Source organism: Parambassis ranga, chromosome 9, assembly GCF_900634625.1.
Source record: "Parambassis ranga chromosome 9, fParRan2.1, whole genome shotgun sequence".
Taxonomy (NCBI): Eukaryota; Metazoa; Chordata; class Actinopteri; family Ambassidae; genus Parambassis; species Parambassis ranga.
In genome coordinates this window covers 6,936,449-6,963,189 of record NC_041030.1, presented here as the reverse complement: position 1 = coordinate 6,963,189, position 26,741 = coordinate 6,936,449, and the positions used below count along the sequence as shown (strand labels likewise).

Below are 26,741 nucleotides of genomic sequence, written 5' to 3'. Positions count from 1 at the left end.
GGAACATTGCCATTTTAAATCTTTATTTTGTTTCTTATCAACAAATTGTCTGACATGCAGCAGTTAGCTACAGCATTTCATGCCACCTTTGTAAGAAAATATGTGTATAACAGGCTGTCATCACGAACCAAACAAACCAAAAATTGGTCTAAGCACACATGGTTTAGCTGAAATCACATAGCTCCTGAGACTGGCAAGAAATATCTGAGTGCACCTGACACCAATCTCCCTAGAATCCTAATGCTGTACAAGGGTAATGTACATAAGTTTTGTCATTGGAGCGTGAGTGTGAGCCTCTCTATGGACGTCCTTGAGAGCCCTGGTAAAGTAAAGCATTACTATTTATGGATTTTGTAATGTGTTCTAGAGCCAGTACTGTGATTCTCTGGATGTTTGTTGTTTTGTCAGGATGTGGATTGTCACTGCTGTTGCACTCAGAAATACATCAATCAAAAACCAATAATCTAAGGTTTAAATTAATATGTGATATGCCACATGTTGTGTAACTGTAGATAGAACTTAATTCCAACTTCACTTAAAAGAGCTCATAGATGGGACAACGTCATTTGACTGTGACACGATGCTAACAGTTTAAGCTGGGTTTTTTTACAAATCACAAGACTGCCTGGAGGTTAAAAATCCCACCGGCTCATGCTGTCCATTTAACTTCCACCCTTCTACTGTATGTTTATAGAATATCTTTGAGTGCTCACATTATTATACTGGGACTTTAATTTGATCGCAGGATTATCTTGTGATGCACTCATTTACCGAAATCCATTTGATGCCGCCCTCTTATTCAGTAGCGTCTGTTTAACTCTCATTTTGCAGCCATACATTGCTCATTGTTTTTTTTTTTTAATCACAAAAAGGAACACGGTACTGCCATTCTCCATCCACACAATGGTGGTGTTATGCAGCTTAATTAGAGGGTAAGCTGACACGAGAACATATGACAAGAGAGAAAGAAACGTTGAAAAAAGATTTACAAAGAACCATGAAATGCTTTCACGCTTCACATCTTCTGAACTAGCAAGGTATGATGTGAACAACAGAAGCTGGTCTGTTTTCATTAAATCGACGCTGCAGTCACCCTGCTACCACACTCCCAATTAGTAGCACAGAAGATATTAGAGCTGAGTGACAAATGCAAGGTGCAAGTACATCGACAAAACAGCTGCTCATCTATGTACTCTAGTTCCAATATATGGTAGGTTGGGCTAGGTCAGACAGCAAATATCCCCGCATTGAAGATCCCTGATGCAGTTAGCACAATAGCCATTAACATTGTCCATAAGCATGGTAGCAGAAAACAGAGGGCATAGTGCCACCTCTACCTGGCAGAGCCATGATCATAACAGATTGTGGAGCCATCTGAACACAATCTGTTCAGTCTTCTTCATGTATCCTACAGAAAGTTGCCTGAATCATTACACTCTATGTGTCTACTGAACTTCCACGAACATCACCATCAGTCAGTCAGAGGATGAATATGTCCACCTACAGGTTTGTGACATCTACACTGATGGAGTCCTCAGAGAGTAAATAGAATGTCTGTACTGATAGTATACCTTTACTCTCCTGCACAGTAATAATAGATCACGTACATCTACTTATATAATCTATCATTTCTTTGGCATTGAGTGCATTTTATATATTTGAATGGCCAGCCAACAATTTGTAAGAATGATGAGGAGCCACGACAAGAGTTTGTAGTAGCGCTGAATGACAAGTGGTTCTGAATGCTCTGCACTGTATCTTGTTGCTTTTCTCTGGCTACCTTGTAAACATCCATCTCCCCTGAGCGCTATCTGATAGCATCTGAAAGCCTGCTTGCTGTTTACAGGTGAGTGGATTCTGTGTCACTGGAGGGGGGCTCATGCAACTGACCCTAACTAGACCTGACAAGCACTGGAAAAGGCTGGTGAAGCCAAGTGCCCACTCTTGTGTTAACTGGAGATATACATCAGCAGCTCCCATCTAATTTTTGGACTTTTATGTGATGTGGTAGTTAGGCTACATACAGTACAATCAAGCCTTAACCTCCAGGGACACACTGCAGCTTTTCTACTGTCTTTAAAGGCAGTAATAAATCATGTGAAAAAGGAAGCCAACAGGAGCAACAGCTTGTGTTTTGTCTGCGTCTAAACAGTTACTATGGAAACCATTACATCAAACCAACCATCAAACTGTTGGTACAGTTTACCGGATGGGTTATTCACACCAAGTCGACTGCACTGGAGTACATGCCTTTCTCAAGATTTTGTAATGATGAATTAGTGTAGACTCCTCTCTGTCCTTGATTTACATGTTCAGAGAGCCCGCACTCGACATAAAAGGCGGCAGTGCCTGTCAGAAACCTGAGTTAATAGCTGAGAGGTCTTAGGGTTCTCCTAATGAGGAATTGACAGTCTGACTCTTGCCCTCCATCCCTATCAGAGTCACAGCTTTGGCAGAGACAGACGAGAGCCTTGCCTGGCTATGATGGATGGCCACTCTCATGAAGAGGACGCAGCATGGTCCCAGAGAGGCAGGAAATGAGACAGCCGTCACTCCTCCCTTGACAATTCAATCAGCAAATCCACCAATCATATTCAGTCAAAACAGCAACCCAGGCCCATGCGGTCTGTACACATTACCAGTCTGTCAGCGATCCAGAGGACAGGAAAAGCTGTCTAATGAAGGATGAAGGAGTGATCTTAACCCCCGACCCTTATGGAGCATACGGACTAATTCTGGATTAACACCTTGGTCTAATGGTGACTATTCATCATGTGAATGAAGACAGAAAAGGCCTTAAATCTTGAAGATGTTTAGAATTAGACAAAACCTGACCAGCACATAGACATAGCCTCCCTGAGGAATTTAACAATGTGTTTTCTTCACATTGTCAGTCTGTGATCATTACACTTATCTCTTTTTTATTTCTGCAATCTATGTCCACACTTTATTAAAAGCACTGAGTTATCATGTATAAGCAGCCCACATCATCACCTAGGATACATCGGATGACCTGTGAACACTGTTTTTAACATGACAGATGTGGCTGTGTGTAAAGACTAAACTGTTATGGCCAGACCACTATGTTAAAGCATCAAGACTGAGGCTTGTGGGTGTGTAACAAGCCTGAACCTTAGTGGGTTACTTTGTAACCTGCAGGAATAAGGTCACTATAAGGAACTATGCAGTCAGGCTAGACCCAAACATTCAGCCATTTGCGTCAGGCAAAGAAGATAAGTGTAGGCAACATCCCTACACTGATCTTCACACTGTGAGGCTGTAACAGCAAAGACTTCATGCTGAAGATCTCGGCTTTGTGGGAATAACTGACGATAAAGAGTGCAGCATGTGCGGTTTAAAACTGGGCTACCACAGGAAAGAAAAGTCACCTCAATGCTGTAGCAGACTGTTGTTGTTTGAAAGTGCTGTGTGAGGATATATTTACTCAGATGTCTGTGGTTCAGCTGCAGTGACTGAACTCATTTTATCCATTATTTAAGAAGATAAGAACATACTAAACAATACAAATGTGCATCACATCTCTGCATTGCATCTACAACAAAACAGCATTAACAAAACTACATGTAGTATAATGATGTACTGTCCAGTGCAGTCCTCATCAGTTATGACAGCCATGCTGAGGGCAATTGCAAGTCATTATCAAGTTGTTATCACCAGAAAAGCTTTGTTATCTCAACATCACACAATGAATGAACTTGTGATCTCAGGGTGTCCGAGTGGCGTGAGAAACAATTTCTAGAACTGCCATTGTCAGCCAATGTAAAATGAAAACAGAACACAGAGACCTAAACTAACAAAACCAAAGCTTTAGGTCAGCAACATAAAGCAGCTCTATTCCATCAAGTATATGAGCTATGGTTGTATTAAGGAGAAACTGGATTACAACATGATGCCTTGTTCATTTCAAAGAAAGCAGCTTAGTGGCACATATGCCAAGAAATGCTTCCAAGCATCCTCCATGGGATGCCCACATGGCCATGCAGCATGAAGATTAACAACCTTCTGCGTTAAGAAAGTGGAATAATACACAGATTTATACATTTATACATTGAACTTGCTTACAGTGATTCTTTTTCCAGTGATTACGCATAGGGAAAAAGCACTTTGGGTTGTTTACCCCAATGTGAAGCACTATTCCTGGAAACTTGGACTGCGGTTCATCTGTGTCATTTTGTTGTGTCCACTTGTTTATATTGGCATATTTCATGATATGTGACAGTCAGCATGTACTTTTTTTGCTCTGCTTCTTGCCCTAAAGGGTAAAACATAAAGAGTTGATTTGTACTCCTGCTGTTCTGTTGTCCATATTCCTGTGTCCGGTGCTACTGCACAGAGCTACACTGGGGAAACAATTATCTGACATCAAAAAAGCAACACTGCCATTTCTTGCTCTCAGCAACCACACTGCTATTGATTGCTTTAGTCTCTCCACTCCCTCCCTGACTCTGTGTTTGTTTTCCACTTTCAGGGAAAGTCACACTCCTAAATACACATTCTTCCCCCCTGCTTAATAATTTAACCTATTGAATAATTGTTTCTTCGTCATGATATAATTCGGACTCTTATGCAAATGGGGAGAACAGTGATTTGTTTCATGCCAGCAGCAGAGCTGTGGTCGTAATGGGAACTGTGGCTGCGTGTGAGTCATCCTCCACAGGCTCTTATTCGCATCTAATCATCCCCCTGAGGAAGGCCTGGGTTGGGGGGTGGAGTAGGAGAAGCACAATGCAGGACAGACTCGTCTGTACATCTACATTAGCAGACTGCTTTTTAACTCCTGTGGCTGGGTAGTACACTAAATATTTAACAACAATGAAATTCTAGTCACCAAAAAGCACAAAATGTAACCATTACATTTCAGTAGTGAAAGAAGATAACATAGGGTCGGACGGGCAGTTATGAGGCTTACCTTGTAACTATCATTGTTTCACATTGAACACAGACAAATCTATGGCTGCACTATAACACTGATATTTTTACTTGGTATAGCAGTTACTGTAGTTTACCCGTAGTAACATTCACATTAATCCCCAGAATAGCTGGACTTTGAATACTGTACCTGAATGCATCATGTTTCTATATGTATTTTGTAGAACATGTGGTTCTGCTGGAAAATACAACCAGATCTAAGCTAAAACAAAACTGCTTTATTTTATTTTTTCAAAATAAAGAATAAAAAAAACAACACACACATGACAAAAAATCAACATGTCTTTCGCTGATCTGCTGGCTTTCTACAGTTGATGAGCACAGAGAATCAAAAACTGGCATGCAGAAGCTTTAAAGTTTTTTTAATATGACTTTTTAACTGTGTTAGAAGACAAACACATTTTGAGTTCTAAAACTTCCAACAAAAATGGGATCCAGGTATTTTTGTTTAGGAAGACTCACTGTTGTGTTGTGTTTTATGTCAATCTGGGGATTGGATGAACCATCTGTCAGTCAATGTCAAAGCACTACCAATTCTCCACCGACACTTTTTGTTGTCTTTGTGAAAAAATAATGTACACTGCTGTCACCACAGGTTTTTGTCACATCCAAAACACACACACAGCTGCAAATACTTCCACAGAGGATGTGAATTGGTTACAAGCATTTTGATTGAACCCTGCCTTGTGAGGTAAGTCATTTGCCATCAACTACCATCCACGTCCAACAAATGTTTCTATGGTGAAACGGAAAGTTCTTTTTATGCAATCAGAGAAACGCCCATTAAGTGATCACAAAACTTCTGAAAGCACCAAACTAATCAAGGTGACTCACATTGTAGAGGATCTCCACCCATCCCTCCATGGTGATGCACTGGAAAACGGTGAGGATAGCAAACAAGATGTTGTCAAAATTGGTGATGCCAAAGTTGGGTCCAATCCAGTACTCCTTACAATCAGTGCCGTTGGCGCAGGTCCTCGCCGGAGCCTCATGGCCACAGGGGAAATCTGCTGCCTGCTCACCTACAACCACAAACACACACAAAAAACACAGAAACATGCAGAAGTATTTTTAGACTGGGCTGAGGATGTATTATGTAAGGGTCCCTCTTATGCCAAAGAGATAGAAAAAAAGAGGTCACTATGTGCATAATGTATAGCTTCAACTTTTACTATCATTTACTATGGCAACAGATTACATTAGACACAGTGATGATGATTACAGTTAAACAATAATAATTCTGCAGGGAGGAATCCATCATCACCAGAATTTTGCTTCACTTTGTTCTGATGCATTATTACTCAACTTATCCACAACAGCTGAACAATGGCTATAAGTTAAATAGGGTGACTGTCGATGTAGCATTGTTTTTAATCCACCAGATAAAAACATGAAATTCTGCCATTCTAGTGACCATTCAAGCTGAAAATCTCAAACATTTTCATAAACTAAAAAACTTTCAATATTTTTATTTTCCAGAACAAAAGGAAATTCTTACAGAAAACATCTGAGTTTTAAATAAATCCCAATGTCAGTAATGTTCTTCTATCTGATCACTGATAAAAGTTTGATGATAATAATACTAACACCATAAATGAGACTTTAAAGGGAAGCGTCTTCTCCAGTGTTGCCACACATCACAAAAAGTTTACCTGTGTCTGTTCTAAAGCAGGTGCGATGGAACTTTCCCATGTAGAAGTCGAGGCCAATAATAGCGAACATGAGGATGGCAAAGAAGAGCAACAGGCCGATCTGCAGCAGAGGTACCATGGCTTTCATAATGGACTTTAATACCACCTGAAGACCTGAGGACAGACAGGAAGAACTTAACACCTTGGCTGATCATACATGTGAAAGTGTCAGGGGAAAACATTTGAAAATCGAAGGCATTTTTTTTAAAGATAAGGTTAGCCTAGCTTAGTTGTGACTCTGTGACTTTCTCAACTGTATTTGGGGAGCAGCGCTGAGCATATAAGCTAAGTTGTTTTGTTAAAATGTGCAGGTTACTCACTTGGAATCCCAGAGACCAGTTTAAGTGGCCGCAGTACTCTCACCGCCCTCAGTGTTCTCAGGTCGAAGTCAGCCCCCACAGTGGCCAGGATCCTGCACACACAACAAAAGACTCCTTCATTTTTTGCACTTTATTGTTTGTTAGATGTGAACTTACTAACATATGCTTTATACCAGCCTGTTGGCTGTAGTTACAGTCTCAGGTAAGTCTCAAGCTTTGTGCAGTTTATTCCTTTTGATCTAGCGGATTCTCTCAACCTCTGATGGATGAAGTTCTCCAAACGGACTCTACAGGGCCTGTTTGTTTAAAACAGGGATGCCCAATTTAGGGCCCACAGAGCACATTTGTTTTTGCCCACCATTTGAAGAGCTAAATATCATCTTATCTATAAAACATACAAATGCATAGAGCCAATACCAGCCCCTCACTGCTGCAGCAGTGTGCATCAGTCAGGGAGCACAACATGCAGAATAGCAATGATCCCCACATGGCAGTGTGTTGGTATGCTGTGCAGCAGGAAGGAGGGCAGCACAGCAAGGACAGGAGTTCTAAGTGGAAATACAAATCATTCACAGAAGAACTTCTAAACCAAACACTGCAGTCTGTGTGAGACTGTGAGTTCAGTGACACTAACAGAGCATAGTGAATTCCTTCCTGTCTGGCAGTGAAAGCCAGTGAAATTTCCCCTTATTTACAGCCTGTAGAGAATAAAACGGCTCATTAACAAGTCACAAGTATTAAGACATGCATTAGTGACCATACTATAAATACTAAGGCTGAATTATGCTTACTTAGATCAACTCTGCCACAAAAAAAGATTAATTAAAACAAGTAACAACTAGTAAACAAGCTTTAAAATAAATATTATTGTTACATTTACTTTATTGCTGCCATTCACACAATCCTTTTTCCCCAGGTAAAACTTCTTGTAACTTCTCTTCAAGTAAAAATAATAAATTGCCAGTGCAACAGATGTAGTTTAATAGAAAACGCTAAAAGTGAACTAACACTATACACAGTACACACTGTGCTATGACAATCTGCTTCAGACCTTTATGTAATATGTTGCAGAGACACGAATTAGCAAGCAAACCTGCTAGCTGCAGCTTGTCCCTCACATGATACCATCATCACAAATCATGTAAATTATATTGCATCACCACAAATCACTGTATGCTGTATTCTCACATACTTTTATACAGAGGATCTCTAAAGTCAGGTGTGTGGGGAAGCAGAAAAAGACCAAAGTACGAATGCAAAAAAAAGAATGTGATGGAAGCAGTAAATGGAAGTTAGAGTTCCCTCTGCAACAGGGAAAGTAAATGAGAGAGTAATAGAGTAGTTGCTTCAAAAAGGAATAAAAAAGATGATGTTAAGGTGAGGGAAGATCCAACAAAAGATGCATATTGGTGGGAGAAACAAGGGCAAATAGAGATTGAGGTAAGGGATTAATAATGAAGAGGTGCAGGGATGGATCCGGCATTAATATACTGCTCCTGAGCTTGAGTTTGTCCAATCAGAGTCCTCTGCTTTGCCTTCAGCTCTTGCTGCTGCTGCTGCTGGCCCACAGGGAGCCACCAGCACCTCTACACTGGCACTCAGTGTTTACAACCACAGATGGCCAGCTATACATCTCACACTTACACACTGACACTTTCACAGGCACACTGCATGGACTACAAAACACTGCAACAGTATCCTTCACCATCAAATACACATTCACACATATTGGTGATGTGGAAAAATCACCACTGTGCTACGTGTTGTGTGAAACAAGGTTACAGGCCGTGTGATATTTTAACAAAGCATCTTAAAAATATTTTAGGGGTCTAAACAGCAACACAGGGACCAACATAATCCTTCCTATTTTATATGTGCTGCCATGTGTTTGCTTGTTTGCAAACAGCAGCATGTTGGAATGAGAGGCCTTTCTGAAAGTCACAGCCTCCTTTGTCTCTGCAGTTAATTATTCCAAGCTGAAGGCTCGTCCCGCTGGATCACCACTAACTGCAGAAGCAGAATGAGCAGAGGGAATATCCTGCTCTCATACAATACATGTGCAGGTGTAGGCTACAGAATACAACTGAGTGAAAAATAAATCACAGACCGTATCTGCACAGAGCAAATGATCCCAGCAGACTGTGTCTCCTCCTTTTCCAGCAGCCATGTGTTTATCTACACTCAGCAGTCAGCACATCCTCCTCAGTTGCTGACATGACGGACAGGCACGACATGAAGAAACAAAGATTTTAGATCCAACATCACATAAAAAGGACGCCGACTTACAAGTGACTGACAGCACTTATACTGAAGTGGAAAAACAGCAATGAATGGCAGGGTAGCCTGAGTGGAAGCATAGATGTGGCCAATACCCAACCTGTGAGAAAACTAGTTTATTGACATAAACAAAACTATTTAGTTGGGTTTTTGGTCAATTTGCCATACTTTAAATAGCTATCTGTTTTTACTCCACAAAACAGTATTTCATACTTGCATTGTAGATTTCAAAGTGTCAGTCATACTAGAGAGAGAGGGGACGATCCCACTTGTCATCAACAGAAACCAAAGGTCACTTGGTGTGACCTGTACAATCACACACAATGATAAAAGAGACAAAGTGGCGGCAGATAATGGAACACATCCTCATTTAATATTGCAGAGAGAAAGGTTGCAACTGACTGCTGTATAATTTATTAACTTTATCTCAGTCACTGAGTCACACATCCACAGGCTGGCTGAGCTGTGCCTATGACAGGCTACTGTGGACTCAGATGACACCGTCCTATAAAGCTTCACACTCCTACTTTAATATGCACTAGTGCGCTCCTAAGAGCATATATTGAAGTGGGGTTAAATGGCAACCTAGTGTGACTAGGATTAGTATGCTAGCTTAGCATACTAGCCTACCCCCCTTTAATGTATATACATTTTTTTAACCAATTAGTTCTTTAGAGCTAAAATTAATGATGATTATGTAGAAGAATATGGAGCAATAGAGGTGTGAAAAATAAAATTTATATCACATACATATATCCCAACCTCTCACCTCTAATCAATACTTATCAATCATTTCTCAGACTTGTATGTGTAACATAAACATAAATCCTTTACAAAACATAACTCCATGGATAATGTTATTATAACCATTTCACACTGTGGGTAAGTAAATCTTCTCTTTGTGTAAAGTGTTAAGAGGCTTTAGCTGTGACATCAGAGCTGAAATATTTGCTCTGGGGTGCTGAGCTGCTTCATCACCAACAGTGTCTATTATACCACTTCCAGCGAGCGTCTGCATCCTTCACACTCCATTAAAGATGCTTTTTAGTGGGCTTCACCTGCTGAATGTTTTGATACACACAACACTGCTGTGCTGGCATACAAATGCTAAATATGCGACTCGTTGATTTCATTTGCCAGTTTGTCCAACAAGTCATTCAACATGAATTACAAGGACTATTATTTGCATTCCTGGGGTGGTTCACTGACTCTGTAATTATGGATGTGTAGGAAAACACTCACTTATTCACTCACACACACACACATACCTATCTGGCCCTGAATTCAGTGATGCAGACAGGCAGTGTATATTCAGATAACTGTCTCACTGTGTCTGTGGAAAAGAACATTACACACGCAGCCAGCGTCCTCCTGCACAAACCCAACCTGGAAGCCCCATTAGCTGCAGGCTGCACCAGGCAAAGTGGAAAACAGCCAATTATGTGAGGAGACATTGGTCTCTGCGTGCATGAGGCACACAGAGTATGTTTGTAGGCATGCACATTTCTGTCAACACACCGTATCTGCTATCACCTGATTATTTTTAAAACAACTTTGTTAACAGTATGTCGCAGCTAAGAGGATAAAACAGAATATGAATAAGAACCCCAGGAAGCTTCACCATTGCATGAGATCTTGCACAATGGCAGCACTGGTGCGAACATCCCATTCCATGAAGCAAGTTGAAGGATGAGTGCAACTGAGCAAAGAGCTTCTTCTTCCTCTTACTGTTTAATTCATGACTTGACCGTAGATACTGAGCATCTCCTTAGGATTCTACTACAGAGTGCAGAGAGTGAAAAGACATGTGGAACGAGAATGTGATCATCAGTCCTGCAGTCATGTCTGTGTGTGGAGATTCTGTGAGAAAATGGAGCTAACAATGTATAAAAACGGGTCAATGTTATCTATGAATATTTTGGCAATTTAATTGAAAATATGCTCAGAGTGCAGTGAAATGTTAATCCATTATTAACAGATGTCTGGATTTATGAATAACAGTAAATAAAGGGAAGTGAAAGCTCTGTTTTATTCTATTCTGTTTGACTATGAGTTTAGTTAATCATGACTGGAACGGGTTGGTCAGTAGTTTACAAAAATGACATGCATGTGTACAGCAGTACACTTTTACTGAATTAAATATTCGCTGCTGCTGTTGCCTTCTGACAACTATCACTGAATGGGTGATGAAGGATGCATAAAAACCTGATGAATCTCAGCTCTAAAATGTGTTACTTAACATTTCTGAGCACCTTCTAAGGATTACTGTTATTAACATCAGAGATACAAAAAGTGGATTGGGGCAGTGAGGGGTAGGGGGCATGATGGTGTATGATGAGGGACAACCATAGAACAGTGTAGCAACATGGGACATTGAAAGTGCTGCAGCCAGGTTTAATACTGATGACTCTCTCCATCTAAAGGACCTGTGGCACCAACACTGCATGGATCACCATGTTGCCTGCACCCAGAAGTCAGAGGTATGTGCTAGCATCTACACAAAGGCATCCACCGAACACTGCAGACAAGGAGGACAGAGCAGATCATGTGTCCAGGGTTAAAGCATGCACCAGGGTTATTGCAGGTTTCAGTAAGTTACATTTAAGACCTTTTTAAGACCTTTCAAGACCATTGTGAATGAAATTTTAGACCAACACTACGCATTACCCGAAACAAGATGCTGCAAATATCAGTACAACTGTTTTATAATTGAGTGAAGAATCCAAAGTACCTCCGATTTTGATGTCTCAGTGGAACCAAATGTAGCTTGAAGGTCGTTAGTCGAAGTGGTAGTGACACTGTGCTGGAGTGCGGAGGGACCAGGCGCTAACAAAGGTGAGGGCGGCGCGGGTGATATACAAAACTGGGTGATAGTTTGAGCCCACTGAAGGCTTTTTACCGCAAGCTGGTGTTTGTGCTTTCACACCCAAGGTCCCTAACTGAAGGGCCTCTTGCAAGGTTTACAACGAGCTTGCTGGTTGCAAGGAACCGCTTGCAACAAGCGGCGAAAATCACTGTTATCAAGCCAAGCCTCATTGAAAACACACATCCCCATGTTTTTTACGACAAGAAGGCGAAGTGACTGAACACACAGGCATTTGTAGTGCCACGTTCCAACAACGGTATCCAAGCCCCTCAGAAAGAGAGACAATGCAAAAGCAGCTTTTGATTGCAGCGTTTTACTTTATTAAAAAAAATTTAAAAAAGTAAAAATTAAGACTTGACCAGATTAAATTTAAGACCTTTGGGTGAAAAAATCTGGTCATTTTAAAACTTTTTAAGGCCTTAAATTTAAAGTTTTCAATTTCAGACAGCCGTCTGACTTAAATATTGCTCTTGGTACTCTTAAGTTTTACATCATCACACTCTGGAAGACAATGAATTATTAGAGGTTCTCAGGTGTATTTTCCCTTGATTGGGTGTGATGATCTTTCTGACATGTCTTTGCCTCACATCTCTCTCTGCCCTGCTAAGAGAATGCTTCTAGGAAACGTCTAGCACACAAACAATGCTAACAGTACAAAAAGTGACCTACATTGTACAGCACCTCACCAAATCATTTTTAAATCCAAGTTAATAACAGTAATATTCAAGATCTGTCAACATTGCTGTCAATTCCTGCCCCCTTCCTATCAGTCTCTATCTCTTAGTGCTTTGTTTTTGTTTGTTTGTTTACAACCACGGAAAAAAAATCCCAGTTCGGCTGAAACCTGCGATTCATTCAGGCTGATGTAGTGTTGTGATTTCACCCGAGCTGAAACATCATGCTGCATTCCGACTGACCCCGAAATTTTATATTCTATTGAATATTCATGACAGCACCATACTTGGACTTGGCTCTAGACCAAGATTTAAAAAAAAAAAAACATCCCGGAGCAGCAGGAAGGAGAGTGAGGGCCTAAGGTTCCAACTGGGTGACAAATCAGATTAAGGGTGCGTTTGTAGCTTTGGTCTGACTGCGCTTATCTTTCATGCCCTGAATATTCCTCTAGCATTTGGTAGAAAGAGGAGGAAAGTGATTGCGAAAAAGAGAGAAAGTGGAGATGAGGGATGATGAAAGATATAGTGGAGGTTAAGAAATGCAAGCTCAGTCTGAGAACTAGGAGACAGACAGCTCTGAGTACAGGGCTGGTTGAGATATGTGACTTAAATTTTGTGTTTTTGCCTTGATCACAAAATCACGACATGTGTTTCCTCTGCTGTCTCCAGCCGTAGCAGTGAAAATAATGCCCGTCTAGCTAGTTGACAGCATGTTAATAATGGAGACAGCAGCAACAAGATAAGACCGAATAAAACTCACAGTACTACAGTGAAATATTTACCATGCTCTCAGATTCTCTACAACACATACAATCAATACGTATGAGCATAAATGAAGACTTTTTGGTTGATGTCTTGCCTTGAATTAGCTTGGCATCAAAAAAATGCTCAAACGCAAATTAGTCTCAGTCCTGTGCTCTGACAGAGAAGTCTGATTCCTAAGCTTGGCTTGAGTTAAAGTAGAAAGGACAAAATGTATTTTTAAATATATCTGTGAATGCTAATATTTTGAATGCTGATTGAAAATGAAAGGTTTTCTAGCTGCGAGGACAGACTGGACACAATAATATTTCTCTATGCATTAATGAGTAATAGAATAAGAAGAAGACAGAAACACTAGCAGACAACAGGAGAAAAAGGAAAAAGGAGATGTGACGCATTTCTTTTAGGCCTGTACTATGTAAGATTCTGCATTACTCACAACACTCCAAACATTAATGCATAGAGAAATACGCTGGCCTGGCAAAATACATGAAGTAACAGCCTGAGGCCCATGCAACAGACCTAAGGCTGTTTATGTTGAGTAGGCTCTAACTTGGTGAAACATTTGGTATGTGTAACATGTAAGTTAGGCCTCAAAACTCTCCAGCAATGTTTGTTTTTATCTTTTTATTCATGTCAGGGAGCAGGTTGCGAAACGAGAATGACCGTCGATAAATACTGCCAATGCTTGAAATTATGTTAGTTAATGAAGTATAATCTGAGACAAATGTATGCGTGTATTGGACCTTGTTATTGATCAACCTGCATTGTTCTGTTTAATGTGTCCTACAGGTGGCAGTAAAAACATTTGTTTTCCATCATCAAGTAATTACTTCTAACTGTAGAAGCTACCTCAGAAAAAAAATGCTCACGCTGGGTGGTAACTTTTACGCTGATGTCTTTTCTGCTGTAAGACAAATTCATTCTCATGCATGTCCCTGTGGGACTTGTATAGTAGCCTGATGATGCTGATAAAACAGCGAAGCTGACAGAGGAGTGGAGCGGCAGATGAAAAGACGAGAAGAACAGGGAGGACAAGAAGGATGCAAAGTCAAAGAGATGGAGAGACGAAGAAGGCGGGGAGGGAGAGGTGCTTGGAGAGGGTAAGCCACAGGAAAGACGACTGAGGTGTCGCCATAGAAACAAAGGAGGCTCCACTGATCTCATTAGAGACAAACAGCCAAGAGACCAGCCCTGGCTCAGACAGAGACAGAGAGAGAGAGAGAACAGACCCTGTTTCTTTACACATATTCACATCTCTGCATGTATAATACAGGCTTATTCAAACAATTTTGGTTCTTGTGCAACAATAAATTAGAATTTGTTTTTGTTTTTTAATGAATACTTTAAATGTTAACTCCAGTATTAAACTGGAAAGGAAAGGCAAAATGTGTCTATTTCTTTCCATTTCAGAAAACCAGATGGAACACTGCTAAAGACACAAATGGAAACACTTCATACCCTTCAAGTGTTGAATGTTGATACATAGGAAGGAAAGTCCTACAGGAAAATAATATGTAAACTGAACTATTAAAAGATTGCATCCTTTTGCAATATTTCTGTAACCAACTACTATGCCCTGCTATTCCCCATTACACCCCTGAAATCCAAAAACAATGGCATGGATGTGGAGAAGTGCTGTTTCTTTGCTTGCTTTGATCCTGAAGTAACCAGCTGGTTTCATTCCTCATTTAGATCTACAACAGATCCCAGAAGGTTTACTTCTGCTCTAAACACTCTATGTAGGCCTAGGCCTGTACCTCTAATGGCTGTTTTCCTTAGAAGGACTTGGGGATCATAACCACATATTCTGGAATTGCCCCAAACTACAGACATTTTGGAGAAATGTAGGAGGAAGTGGAAAAATGGTTGAGATACCCCTGGACCCTGTATTGTTTTTTTACTGGAAAGAACACCTAAACAAAATATTACCAAAACTCACCAAAGTTATATTCTACATATCCTGCTGATGATTGCAAGAAAAATCATTACCATTAGCTGGAGGCACCCTGACCCTCCTATGATAGCTCAATGGTTACAATATGATAAACATGTCCAAACAATGGAAAATATGACTGCCATGTTACAGTTAAAACTACCCTTATTTATTAAAAGATGGACTCCCACATTGATTAAGATGTATTACACCTGATATTCCTCTGTACCTGCATGATTGTTAATAACATAACAAGCCCGCAATCAAGGTGATTTTGTTTTGTGTTGTTTGTGTCTTCTTCCTTTATTTTTCTGTCACCTTATGGCTGGTATGTAATTGCCTGTAAGCAATAGTGTTAAAAAAACACAACAACAAACTGCTTCACTGTTGGAATTGGTTTTAAAAAGAATCCTGCAGGCTTGTGTGATTGCTTTGTTAAGCTCACCTGACTTGAGTGCAGAGTCAAACTGCTTTCATAGCAGCTGTGATCCCTCCTTTTTTTGTCTTTTTCCAAGTGCATGTGTGTTTGCATGTGTGTACTCCGACGCACATGTAAGCAATTCCCCTGCAGTCTCTTTGTTAACACACTTGGTTAAGGTGCCGTCTGTAGTTAAAAAAACATTCAAACTCTGTGTACTATGACCTCAAACACACAACTGAAGTAAACAAGAGAATCCATGGTAACAAATGAATCTCAGGCAAAGGTTTCACAGATGATGAATACTACTTTTGCTACTTTATCTCCTGCTCTCCTTGATATTATTGTTTAGATTGTGCTGGTACAATAAATGGAGACTAGAGCTTCTATGCGATGGACAGTAAGTGCAAATCAATGTTTTGAGTTCAGTCAGAGCTTGGGGCCAAAGCCAGTATTCATGTAATGGACATCAGCTTAACATAATGACAGTCCATGCTCAATAAACTACACTCATCACTGTCTGGCATCTAGACAAAGACATAACATGGCTGAATGGGGCAAAATAACCAATTCTAGAAAATGCCTATTCAAGATTTGCAATTTGGGTGTGGCTCTCAGCCAGAATACATTAGAGGCGCAGGTTCATTTGATCCCTCTGTATATAGACACAGCCATTCAGGCTTTGCAGCTACAAGCTGATTCTACCAGCATGCTTTTTCCTCTTGTGTAAGCAAGGCACCATGCAGAGATACATGGCTCGTAGCTGAGAGGAGACAGTAGCGCCTGCGGGGTCCTGACCCTCCCTGACAACCAGATCTCAGATCAATCAGCTCCCTGTAGGAGGTGGTGTTCGTGATGAAGGAGACACCTCCCAGACCATCGATCGGCAGCCTTAGACACATCAGTCCAAACAAAAAACAAAAAAACACAGTGCAGAGGTTGTCTGTCTGCCCCTGTCTCATTCAGCACCTCATCACTTTTCCTGGTAACTGGGCTGAGGCCGGTTCTTCCCCTCACAGTAATGAGGCGACACAGTGAGGCCCCATGTGCTGAGAAGGTCTAAAGTTCAATCGGCATTGGCTTTCTGCAGCTCATTTGTTAGTCACCGCATCTGTGAGGCAGACAGTGGGGTTTCAAACACAGTGACTGATGACCCTCTGGTTCATCAGTCCCCTAAAAATAAGACACATAGCGCTACAGACACCAGGATCTTCTCAATCAGTGGATTTCAACATTTTGGACAGGTCGAAGTATCCATCCATTTTCTTAAATTCTGTACTCCTCTTGTATACCTCTGTGTGCACACAGTAGTTGAAAACCCTACAAGAAAATATATGAGCATGGTCACAGAACCTTATTTGTTATCCCTAATTTGAAGTCTCCTAAAAAATATTTATAAAAACATTGAAGATTTTATGAATCATTTTCAGACTACGAACAATCCACATATGATTTATGTCCTGTGGCAGTCTCATGCCTCCTCACAGTTTATTGGTTGGTGGAGGTAGAGGTGGTGTCGAGGCAATGCTCACTCATTCACTCTGCTCATTTCCCAGCATATTCCTCCACTTCCTGAGAATAAAAGTCCATTTAAACAAATGGCTTGGAGAGTCACGTACAACATGGCTGCCAGTCAAGCACCTCAATCCCCTGCAGGCCTCTTTACCACTACACTGAGCACAGCAAATGTGGGCAGAGTTTCAGTACACTACAGTTTGACAGATGTAGGCTCTGGGAAGCTGATACCATTTATTTTAGGAGTGAACCTGCAAACAGCTGACATTTTCAGTGTCATTAAATCTAGCTTTTCTACCAAGAAATCCTCCTTCTGAAACTATACAAAGAGGTTTTATCACAACATTTAGGGTCTAACTAAAAAGCCTGAAAAGTGAAAAACACAACATCATGTGGGCGGTGGATACAACTTGGTTAGGTTTAGACATTAAAAATTGTGCATGGCCAAACAGTAAATGTCAATATGTCAATATGGGCAAATGTTTATAAAATACTGGTATCAGCCCCAAAAATCCAACATTAGCAGGGCTCAAATACAAAACGAAACATAGGCTGTCTGTGGACAGGGAGAGAGACAGATCAGGGAGATATGCATCCTGACATCTGACTGACATTACCTACTGGTTCCAGTATTTCAAAACGCAAGGTAATCACTATTCTAGCTAACTGTGTCATTATGACACTTTATTTATAGTAGGATGTACAACATGCCTCAAGTGAAGTGTAGTGTAGCATGTGCAGTGCTTATGAAAGAGACCAAAATGCACTCTCTAATCGGGCTAATTCATCCACAGTGAAACCTAATCAATTATTCAGTTATTTGTTCCAGGCCTTCTCTTCAGAGGGAGGCTGATTAGAGAGGTGCTCACTGTACCAATACCACGGTCTGGCTGCTCACAGAGATCTGTGGCAGCCTGCCTGCATTAGCCCCGACCACAGAGCCATTATCATCGCTGATAAACCCTCTCTGTATCGCTGAAGACACAGCACCTGATTGGCAGGCTGTGCACATTCAGTCACAGGTGAGCTGAAAATACACTTAAATAAACTACTATTAAACTAGATTACCTATATTTATACTTTATATTTAACAAATCAGTGATCTGTTAAATGAACTATTTTCTCATTTAAAAGTAAAATACACAGTATGGTAATATTTCCTATCTGTACCATCTGTAAACTGGAGGTGTACTCTGATGCTCTTGCCTTAGTTAAATCCAGAAGATCAGGATCTGATTCCTCTACAGTGCCTGATGTCAGGAGGCAGGGGAGCAGTTCAGTTTGTGAGGAAGTGAAGGGAATGCTAAGGCTGTCTGGGCTCAGTGAGTCCATTCGACATGGAAATACATGGACTACACTTCAGCAGTGGGATTTTAAGTCTGCTGCATCTTTGTTTGGGTTCTGGACATGAATATTCAGTTGCCTTGACTCGTGCTGCAGAAATGCAGCTGTGTGCTATAAAATTCACAGTGGTGGCTGGTGTGTTAAGATCATATTAGGTGTCAATACTTATTTTCCAGGATGACACATAGCTCTTTTTTTTCTTTTTTACTATTTTTCTTATTTGCAAGGACTCAAAAAGATCCGCATTTTCTTGGATGTGTGAGAACCCAGGAGCCACATAAGAAGCTACACACACAGCTTTATCAAAAGTGTCAAGCAGCGCAGCCTGAAGCCAAGTATAGCCTCATATTCCGATCAGTATGCCTTCCATCGTCTAGTTGTAAACAAACATCTTCTCCCTCTCTTAGCTTAAAATGCAGATCGTGCTCACACAAGGCATACCACCACCACCACCACCTTCACAAAGATCAAGAGATGTAAATAAAGCACTGGAGCTTATTCTAAATATGAATGCATGCTTCCTGACATTCCACATATTTTACATTATTTTTGGAGCTTCAATTTTAAGCAAATGATCAAAAGATATTGATTCCTGGTCTCTTGTGCTTTACTGTACTTTCAACAGAATCCAGCTACAAGCCTGTGTTTTCTCTTTGGGTTTCCTTCCTCTCTACAAAGGGTCTGCTGCTACACACTGTTACTACTGTTAGCACCGTGAGCCTGTTTGCCAAACACAGAGAGCCAGCAGTCCCTGGTATTGGTTCAGGGGGAAGTGTGGAGGCTGCTGAGAGACAGCCAGGATCCTCTGCTGATCACAAGACATTTACACAGCAAACACACAAACTGGCTCTCATCATAATCACACCAATATGCCTGCTGCTGACACTGTGCCAGTCCACAGTCCATCCAAGACTAAAGTGATTAAAGAAAAAGAATGGGAGAGGTTTAACACCTATTTGTTTTTTATTTCTTCTAACAAAACATGTTTTAACCCAAAAATATGTACATATGTACTGTAGAGGTGCTGAAAGAACTGTAAACACTGGACCTGAGGCACCTTCAAGGGGGTGCTGAGGGGGGGCAGCTCCTCAGAAGGAGTGCCCTCCTGTCATTCCCTTTTTCCCTTTTGGCTACAAGCAATTGTTTTTCTGTTGCATATTGATATTATGCTAAAATAGAGACAAACCACTAAACCCTTGTACTTAATATGTGGCATGAAAGAAAGCTTACCCATGCATTGAGTTTTCATATTCATAAGTCTGTCTGACACCGCTGGGACTTCAGCTGAATGTATGAGGCTAAAATGATCAGCACACCATAAGAATACATCTAGGCAAGGAATTAATATAACAAACAAATGTAACTATAATCAGACTCTGGGGCACTGGTAATAAAAGCACAATCAGCATCTTTTTTCTAGCTGCTAGCTTGGCAGCTGTGAATGTCATGCTTTTAGCCTGGATTATTAAGGTATGTACAGTATTTCAGTACATGTGAGATATGATCTCCAAGTCAAGGCAGAAATATCTTAAAGCATATTCTACAGGAAGTCAACATAGCAAGTGATGAATTAAAATAAACTGAACATGGAGAAGCAGCTGTTAATTAATCACTTCATCCCAGCCACATGATCTGCATGAGACTCAACCCCCACTACATTCAAATGAGGCAAAAAATGCTGAGTTGTGGATTTCAGGTTTAAATGCTGGAGAATGGCCTGATTGGAATGATGTGTAGAAGGCTGAGACAGTCAAAACCTAGTACAGCTATGATGTATTCATTGGAATTATGCAAAAGAAGAGCATTGATATTTCTATATTTTTATCATCATATGTATTCATTCATAATTCCACAAACATGTTTCTAATGTCTTGTAATCAATGCTGTATTCCTTCTGTGAGCATTTATATACACTTGAAAAATGAAAATGGCACTGTTATGCCATGCTGTGTTCTCCTAACATGCGTGGGGAGGGCATGCTATTCTATAGGAACAAGCTGCTGCAGAGATCCAAGGGCTTTGATCCAGCCAGCTATAAAGAGCAGTCCTGAAGTGAATCTATTCCCTCTGTGCTCAGCTCAATACACTATTGATCTAGGTAGAAGCACGGGGGAGGCAGATATATGCTCTTATTAGCAACACCCTACATCTTATTGGAACATGGTAGAAGCCGGGCTTGGCCTACAGGACCTGAATCCAGGCTCTTCCGTTTGTGCAGCCCACCGAATGACCTGATTAGCAGCTCATGAAAGATGGCTCAGAGAGCAAACACATGTGATGTGTTCTGGGATCGATTGATAGCATGTTCAAAATGGTGATGGCATAAGAATGAGACGGCTCACAAGTCTGTGGGGCAGACTTACTGTCGAAACATAAAGTGATGAGCGCCCATAAGGAGAACAGCTTCAAAGATTCAGGCTGTCTATTGATTTTTCATTATTTGATAATTAGCTGCAAGCTTGTCTCACCCTGTTTCTCACTGAGCTACAGTGCAGCCTGACAGCAGATGTTGTGTAAAACATCGGAAGAAAATAAAGAAGAAGCAGGGACACCACTTTGTCTCAGCCTCAGACAAATAAGGAGCATGACTGACTATTTCTCCCTGGTCCTGTTACCATGCCCTGACTGCCACCCTCTCCTCTTAGGTGTATAAATAACTGCTGATGCCCTGCAGAGTTCACCTCGCTCTCTTGAGATTCATTGAAAGGCATTCTGGGAAACACATTAATACACAAACTAAAGTAGACGAAAGGCAGACAGAAATAAATGGATGAGACTGAACTAAACGAAATAAACAATAAAGGTCATGTGACCAACCAAGGTAGTTACAACATCATTGGAATACTTAACATTAATGGAGTAGAATACCTTAAGGCTGTAAATTGTAGTCTTTCTTTATTGTAATGTAATGACTTAAAATGATCCCTAAACATTATATGAAATTATGTATAAACCTCTTTATACTATAAAGCAAACATAACCCAAGGAACTGATCCACCTCTATCAGTAACTAGAAACTGATTAAATGTAAACACCACACCACCACTAAGCTTTAGAAAACTCTACATTTCTGCTATGGCACAAGAACAATTAAGCCAAACGGAGTTGTTGGATGACGTCTGTAATAGACACTAGATACTACCTCTTCCTCTATTGTTGGAGTGACAGTAACAAGGCTCCAAAAATCAAGCCCACAGACCATAATATAAAGTCCAACTTTACAGCAGGTTTGGTCTCTGGAGATAATTTTGCCTTTCATGACAACTATACAGCATATAATATGATTATATTTCTTCTTATCTTATAATTAAGATCATGTTCGCTTTGAGTGATAAGCGGATGAGCCGTCTGACAGTGTTATAACAATCCAGCCATACATTACAGTTTAACCCTGGTTGCTATGTAACATTAAACTGTAAGTGTTCACATTACAAACAGCTGTCCATGAGTTGAATGCTGATAATGAGTGCGTCACTGTTAATGGCTAATTGTTATGGCTTTCTACATAGCACATCCTGCAGGAAATTGATACCATCATGAAGCAGTGATTTGTCAGCATGCGTATCCATGCATGTTTAAATACGTCAGCTGCATGCACTCTGTATAAGCGATACAGTATCTACCCAGACAACATGGCTTAGCCCGTCAGTGTAGCAAGCCACTGATAAAATGACCAGGCCGCTGCTGTAATGGCCTCTATCCCCCACCTGGCCCTACAATTACAGATATCATGTCAGCCTGCTCAGCTTCAATTCAATCAGGCCCTGCTTAGGCCATCCAGACACACACCCATACTCACACACACACACACACTGGACAGGCTCTGGCTCTTCCAAGCTGTCAATAACCATCACCTCTATTTATATAGAAATATAGGCTACACAGATGAGTAAAGGCACCCCTGTTTGTTTCATCTATCTTTTACACAGCAGGTTGCTCCAATGCAGTACAAACACATCACTATGCTGGATGTTTTACTCTACAAGCAGCAACAAATCCAGCTAAATAAGGAAGGAGAGGTAGCTACTTATTTATCTGCTATCTATGAAGAGCTTACTCCCAAGATACCCAAGATATTTTTGAGGAACCAACCAAAATGTTTAACTAAACATTACATGTAGAGGACAAAAATGTAGATGGAAGTTTTAAAATTATTATTTTAGGAAAAAAAAAAAAAAACTGTATCAATCCACATCTGGTGTTTGAAAATTCCTAGCAGCAGGATTTTGTGTGTGGAATTGATTTATCTACCTTTGTGTGTTTATGAAGGAACATGTCGCCCCGGCAGGACTGGATTATTGCAATGATTTAATGGTTTTTGCACAACAACAGCGCTGTGTGGCTCTGAGAAAATATCACTCATCAATCTTGAGTGAACTGATCCATCGCTCCCTTATACTGAAAATGTATCAAACTGTATGTGATATATATGTTTTGTATCAAATGTAATAAAACTTACAAAAAACATTGGTCCTACAACAAATCCCTGTAGATATATGTGAAGATGTACAGCAAAACCAGACTCACCCCCCCCCCCCCCCCCCACTACTTCCCGTTGTTTTCAGCCAACAGGAACAAAGGCTCAGTGACTTCCTGTCACTTCCAGTGGGAGGGGTGGAGGAGTTGATGAGCGGTTTGGGAATTGGCAGAGGCTCTGTTTATTGCAGTGAGGTTCCCGACACAAGTGTGAGATGGTCCAAATAAATCTAGGTATTATTATGTAAGAGAGGCCAGGCTGCTCCCCGGTGGGACCGGCAGGCACCCGGGGACTTTCACCAGCGTAACAGCATCCTCTGTCACTAGCCCCAACACTGCAGATCTCCACCCCCACCCCCCAACACCAGGAGCACTATTCCCATATTAGCTTTCTTATCCAACACCAAGGGATCCTTTCTGTTTACAACACATGTTTGCAGTTAGGATTTGTAAACTAAGGTTAGTCTGACAAATACACTAAATTTGGCAATATATTAAAAACATAGTAGATCAATTAAAATAAAGTTTGTGACTTGATTACACATATCAAGTTAACTGGTACAAGACCAACGGGAAGTGAACACAAAATATAAAATAGCCAGACACATTGGTGCAATGGTTGTTTAGTTAACTACTATGTCAGCACAAGGGGGCTTAAATTGTATTTAGCTGACGCTGACACAGCAACTCCACCAACCTGCCCTAAATATAAGTGAAGTATTTGGTGCTATGACTGAGAAATGTGAACTAAGATCAAGACTTTTTGGTCAACATATATTCAACTGGATCAGCAAACTCCAAAATGACATGGACATGTCAATCTTCATCTTCATGTTCAATATCAGCAAAAAGCGCAACCTTTCTCAACATATTAATCCTTTCAAGGCATCATCATTCACATATTAGTTGTTACACCAGTGTTTTACCAGTAGCCCGAGTAACTCAACTGTAGCCAAACTAACTCAAACTGTCTTTCTAAATGACACACAAAGAATTCCTTGAAATTCTTCTTCGTTTCTGCACCCTGAACACTGACTTCCTGTGGTTTCTCTGAACGCCTAATGCAGACAATGCCACCTCACTGAGGGTCTGTTTATTCACACAGGAAGAAAACACCCTGCCATCTGGAATGGCTCGACTCTACTGATCATTAAAAATGCAACACGCACACACACACACACACACACGCACACACACACACATGCACACAGCAAAGCTCTCCCCTCCCCTTGTTAATTGCTGCTGCCCATCAGCTCTGTCAGTTAGCAGCTGTACAAGCCATTAGGCCAGTGCTACTCACCCTGTTAGGACCACCACAAAGTCCATTACATTCCAGCCATTACGCAGGTAGGAGCCTTTGTGAAAGGCAAAGCCCAGGGCAATGATCTTGATGCCAGCCTCGAAACAAAATATTCCAATAAAGTAGGGCTCTGTGTCATCCTGTTAGGAAAAAGGAGAGCAAAGTAAGAGAGGATTTCTTAGAATTACAGACTTTTAGCCTTATTCATAAAAACAGGTCAGTTGCTATCATGCGATTAAATGTTAATTTCAGTATCAGCCTGAAAAGCCATCACTTAGGTTCATGTGTCCTACAGCTAAAGAAACACTGTGAGTCCAGTATATAATTCATTTTGATTTCTTCACAGCATAATTAGTTAACATGAGATTTTGCACCATTTCATCAGCATCAGCAGGAAAGACAGGTCTGACATCATATTTACCCCTCTGTGATGGTTAAACTAAATATAAATATTGGTTCAATACACCAAATATTACAATATATATTAAAAAAGAAGGTCATGCTCAGCAGGAGTAAACCACATTGACATGTAAAGACACATTATCACTTAAATGTAACCATAAAACAACTCCTGAGAACTAGCGTAGTAAAAATAAATATTCAGAATAAAATATGATAAACTATCAATATCTGCTTATTTTCTGTCAAACATTTTAGTATCAGTGTTTAACTTTAGTCAGGGTTTAAATACCACTTATTTTAATATTGCAGGTTTTACATTGGCACTGACAATATTCTGACATGATTGTGGTCCTTTATGTTTTTGGCTTTGAAAATCTGTTTCATTAATATAACATTAGTCATTAGTCAATCAGCAGAAAATTCAGTAGCAACTGTTTGGGTAATCAATAAATCCTTTAAGTTATATTGCCAGCAAGCCAAATGTTAGGATTTGTTGCTTAAATTACAGGGCTTCGGGCTTGTATTTATAAGATAATAAATGTGGCATGATGGCCAATTGAAAGATTACATTGGTGTAATAAAATTATTATTTCCAGATTTATTGATAATAAGAACGGTATTAGCTGCAGCCTTTGCACACTTGCCCCATTCTCCAAGACATGCAGACTCATTTTTTGTCTTCAAATCGATCTTTATGGCGAGATAGTGGCTGGGTAAGGACAGAAAAGCTGTATATGAGATTTGATAATTCAGTGACACAGACCTGATCATTTCATCATGAACTCTGTGGTATGTCTGTCAGACAGAGGTTTTAAACCATCTCATGGAGTGGATCAATGAAAGCAGGCAGCTGGGAGGCTCCTTGCCTTGGGGAGTGACATTTCATTCTTAAAACAGCCCTGCCCCTGCCACCGCCAACACTTTGATTGGACAGAAGGGCTCACAGCACGCTTGCTTCTTTAATGGGAAGACTTAACGAGAGCTAGTGTAGGGGGAGGGCACAGCAGGGGTAAACTGAGGTAATGATACACGGAAGGTATCAAAGGCGGCTCTGCAGGGTTCTGCTTAACCTGCAACGCGGACAAGGAGTCAACCCTATTTGATGCAGAGGAACATATGCAATGTAGTATAGCTTTGTCTGTAAAACTGGTGCTGAAAGGTTCAAATGCATGTGCACATGGACAGAAAAAAAGAGGACAGGCTGGGTAGCAGCAGTCAGAGAGGCTGAAAACAAGCAGAACCAGGAGGCAAATCTAGAATCACTCACAGAGAGATCTCAGCCAGAGCAGAACACATCATCATCATCATCATCATCATCATCATCTCCATTCATACTTACCAAACGCTCTGACATCGGAGTTTTGTCTGAGGCCGGTAGGTGTTGCTCCAAGGCCAGCACGATGCAGTTTGCTATAATGGTGGCCAGGATCATGTACTCAAATGGAGTGAGACTGTTAAGGAAGACTTGTGGAAAAAGGCATTCACAGACACTGTGCAAAACAACAACAGCACTTCCTCTCTTTTGGCCAGATTGGCGTCAGTGTTGGCTTTTGGCTGGTATCTCTCAACAAAAGAGCAGAACAAAGCTTCTTTCTGCCATACCAAAGAAATCAATGATAGTCAACAGAGCAGAACATAAAACACACAGCAGCCCCACATCCTACATTCAAGGGAACATTTGTGTGGAAAATTACACAATATCTCAAAACAGTGTAAATTAATTAATTAAATAATTAGAATTAAAATAATAATAATATGAATATTAATTACAATGTACAATAAGATATAAGATACAGAGCAGTTCAATAAT

At 40.6% G+C, this 26,741-nt stretch overlaps 1 protein-coding gene across 1 annotated transcript in view; it reads right to left on the bottom strand.

The window, feature by feature from the left end:
• cacna1ba (calcium channel, voltage-dependent, N type, alpha 1B subunit, a) overlaps nt 1–26,741 on the bottom strand; it is a 78,206-nt gene that overhangs the window by 48,641 nt on the left and 2,824 nt on the right. The window contains exons 2-6 of the mRNA XM_028415224.1: nt 26,271–26,376; nt 24,530–24,669; nt 6,962–7,053; nt 6,603–6,755; nt 5,785–5,972 (exon numbers count right to left, since the gene is read on the bottom strand). Of these exons, the coding sequence (XP_028271025.1) occupies nt 5,785–5,972; nt 6,603–6,755; nt 6,962–7,053; nt 24,530–24,669; nt 26,271–26,376 (679 nt within the window). The remainder of the gene's footprint in view (nt 1–5,784; nt 5,973–6,602; nt 6,756–6,961; nt 7,054–24,529; nt 24,670–26,270; nt 26,377–26,741) is intronic.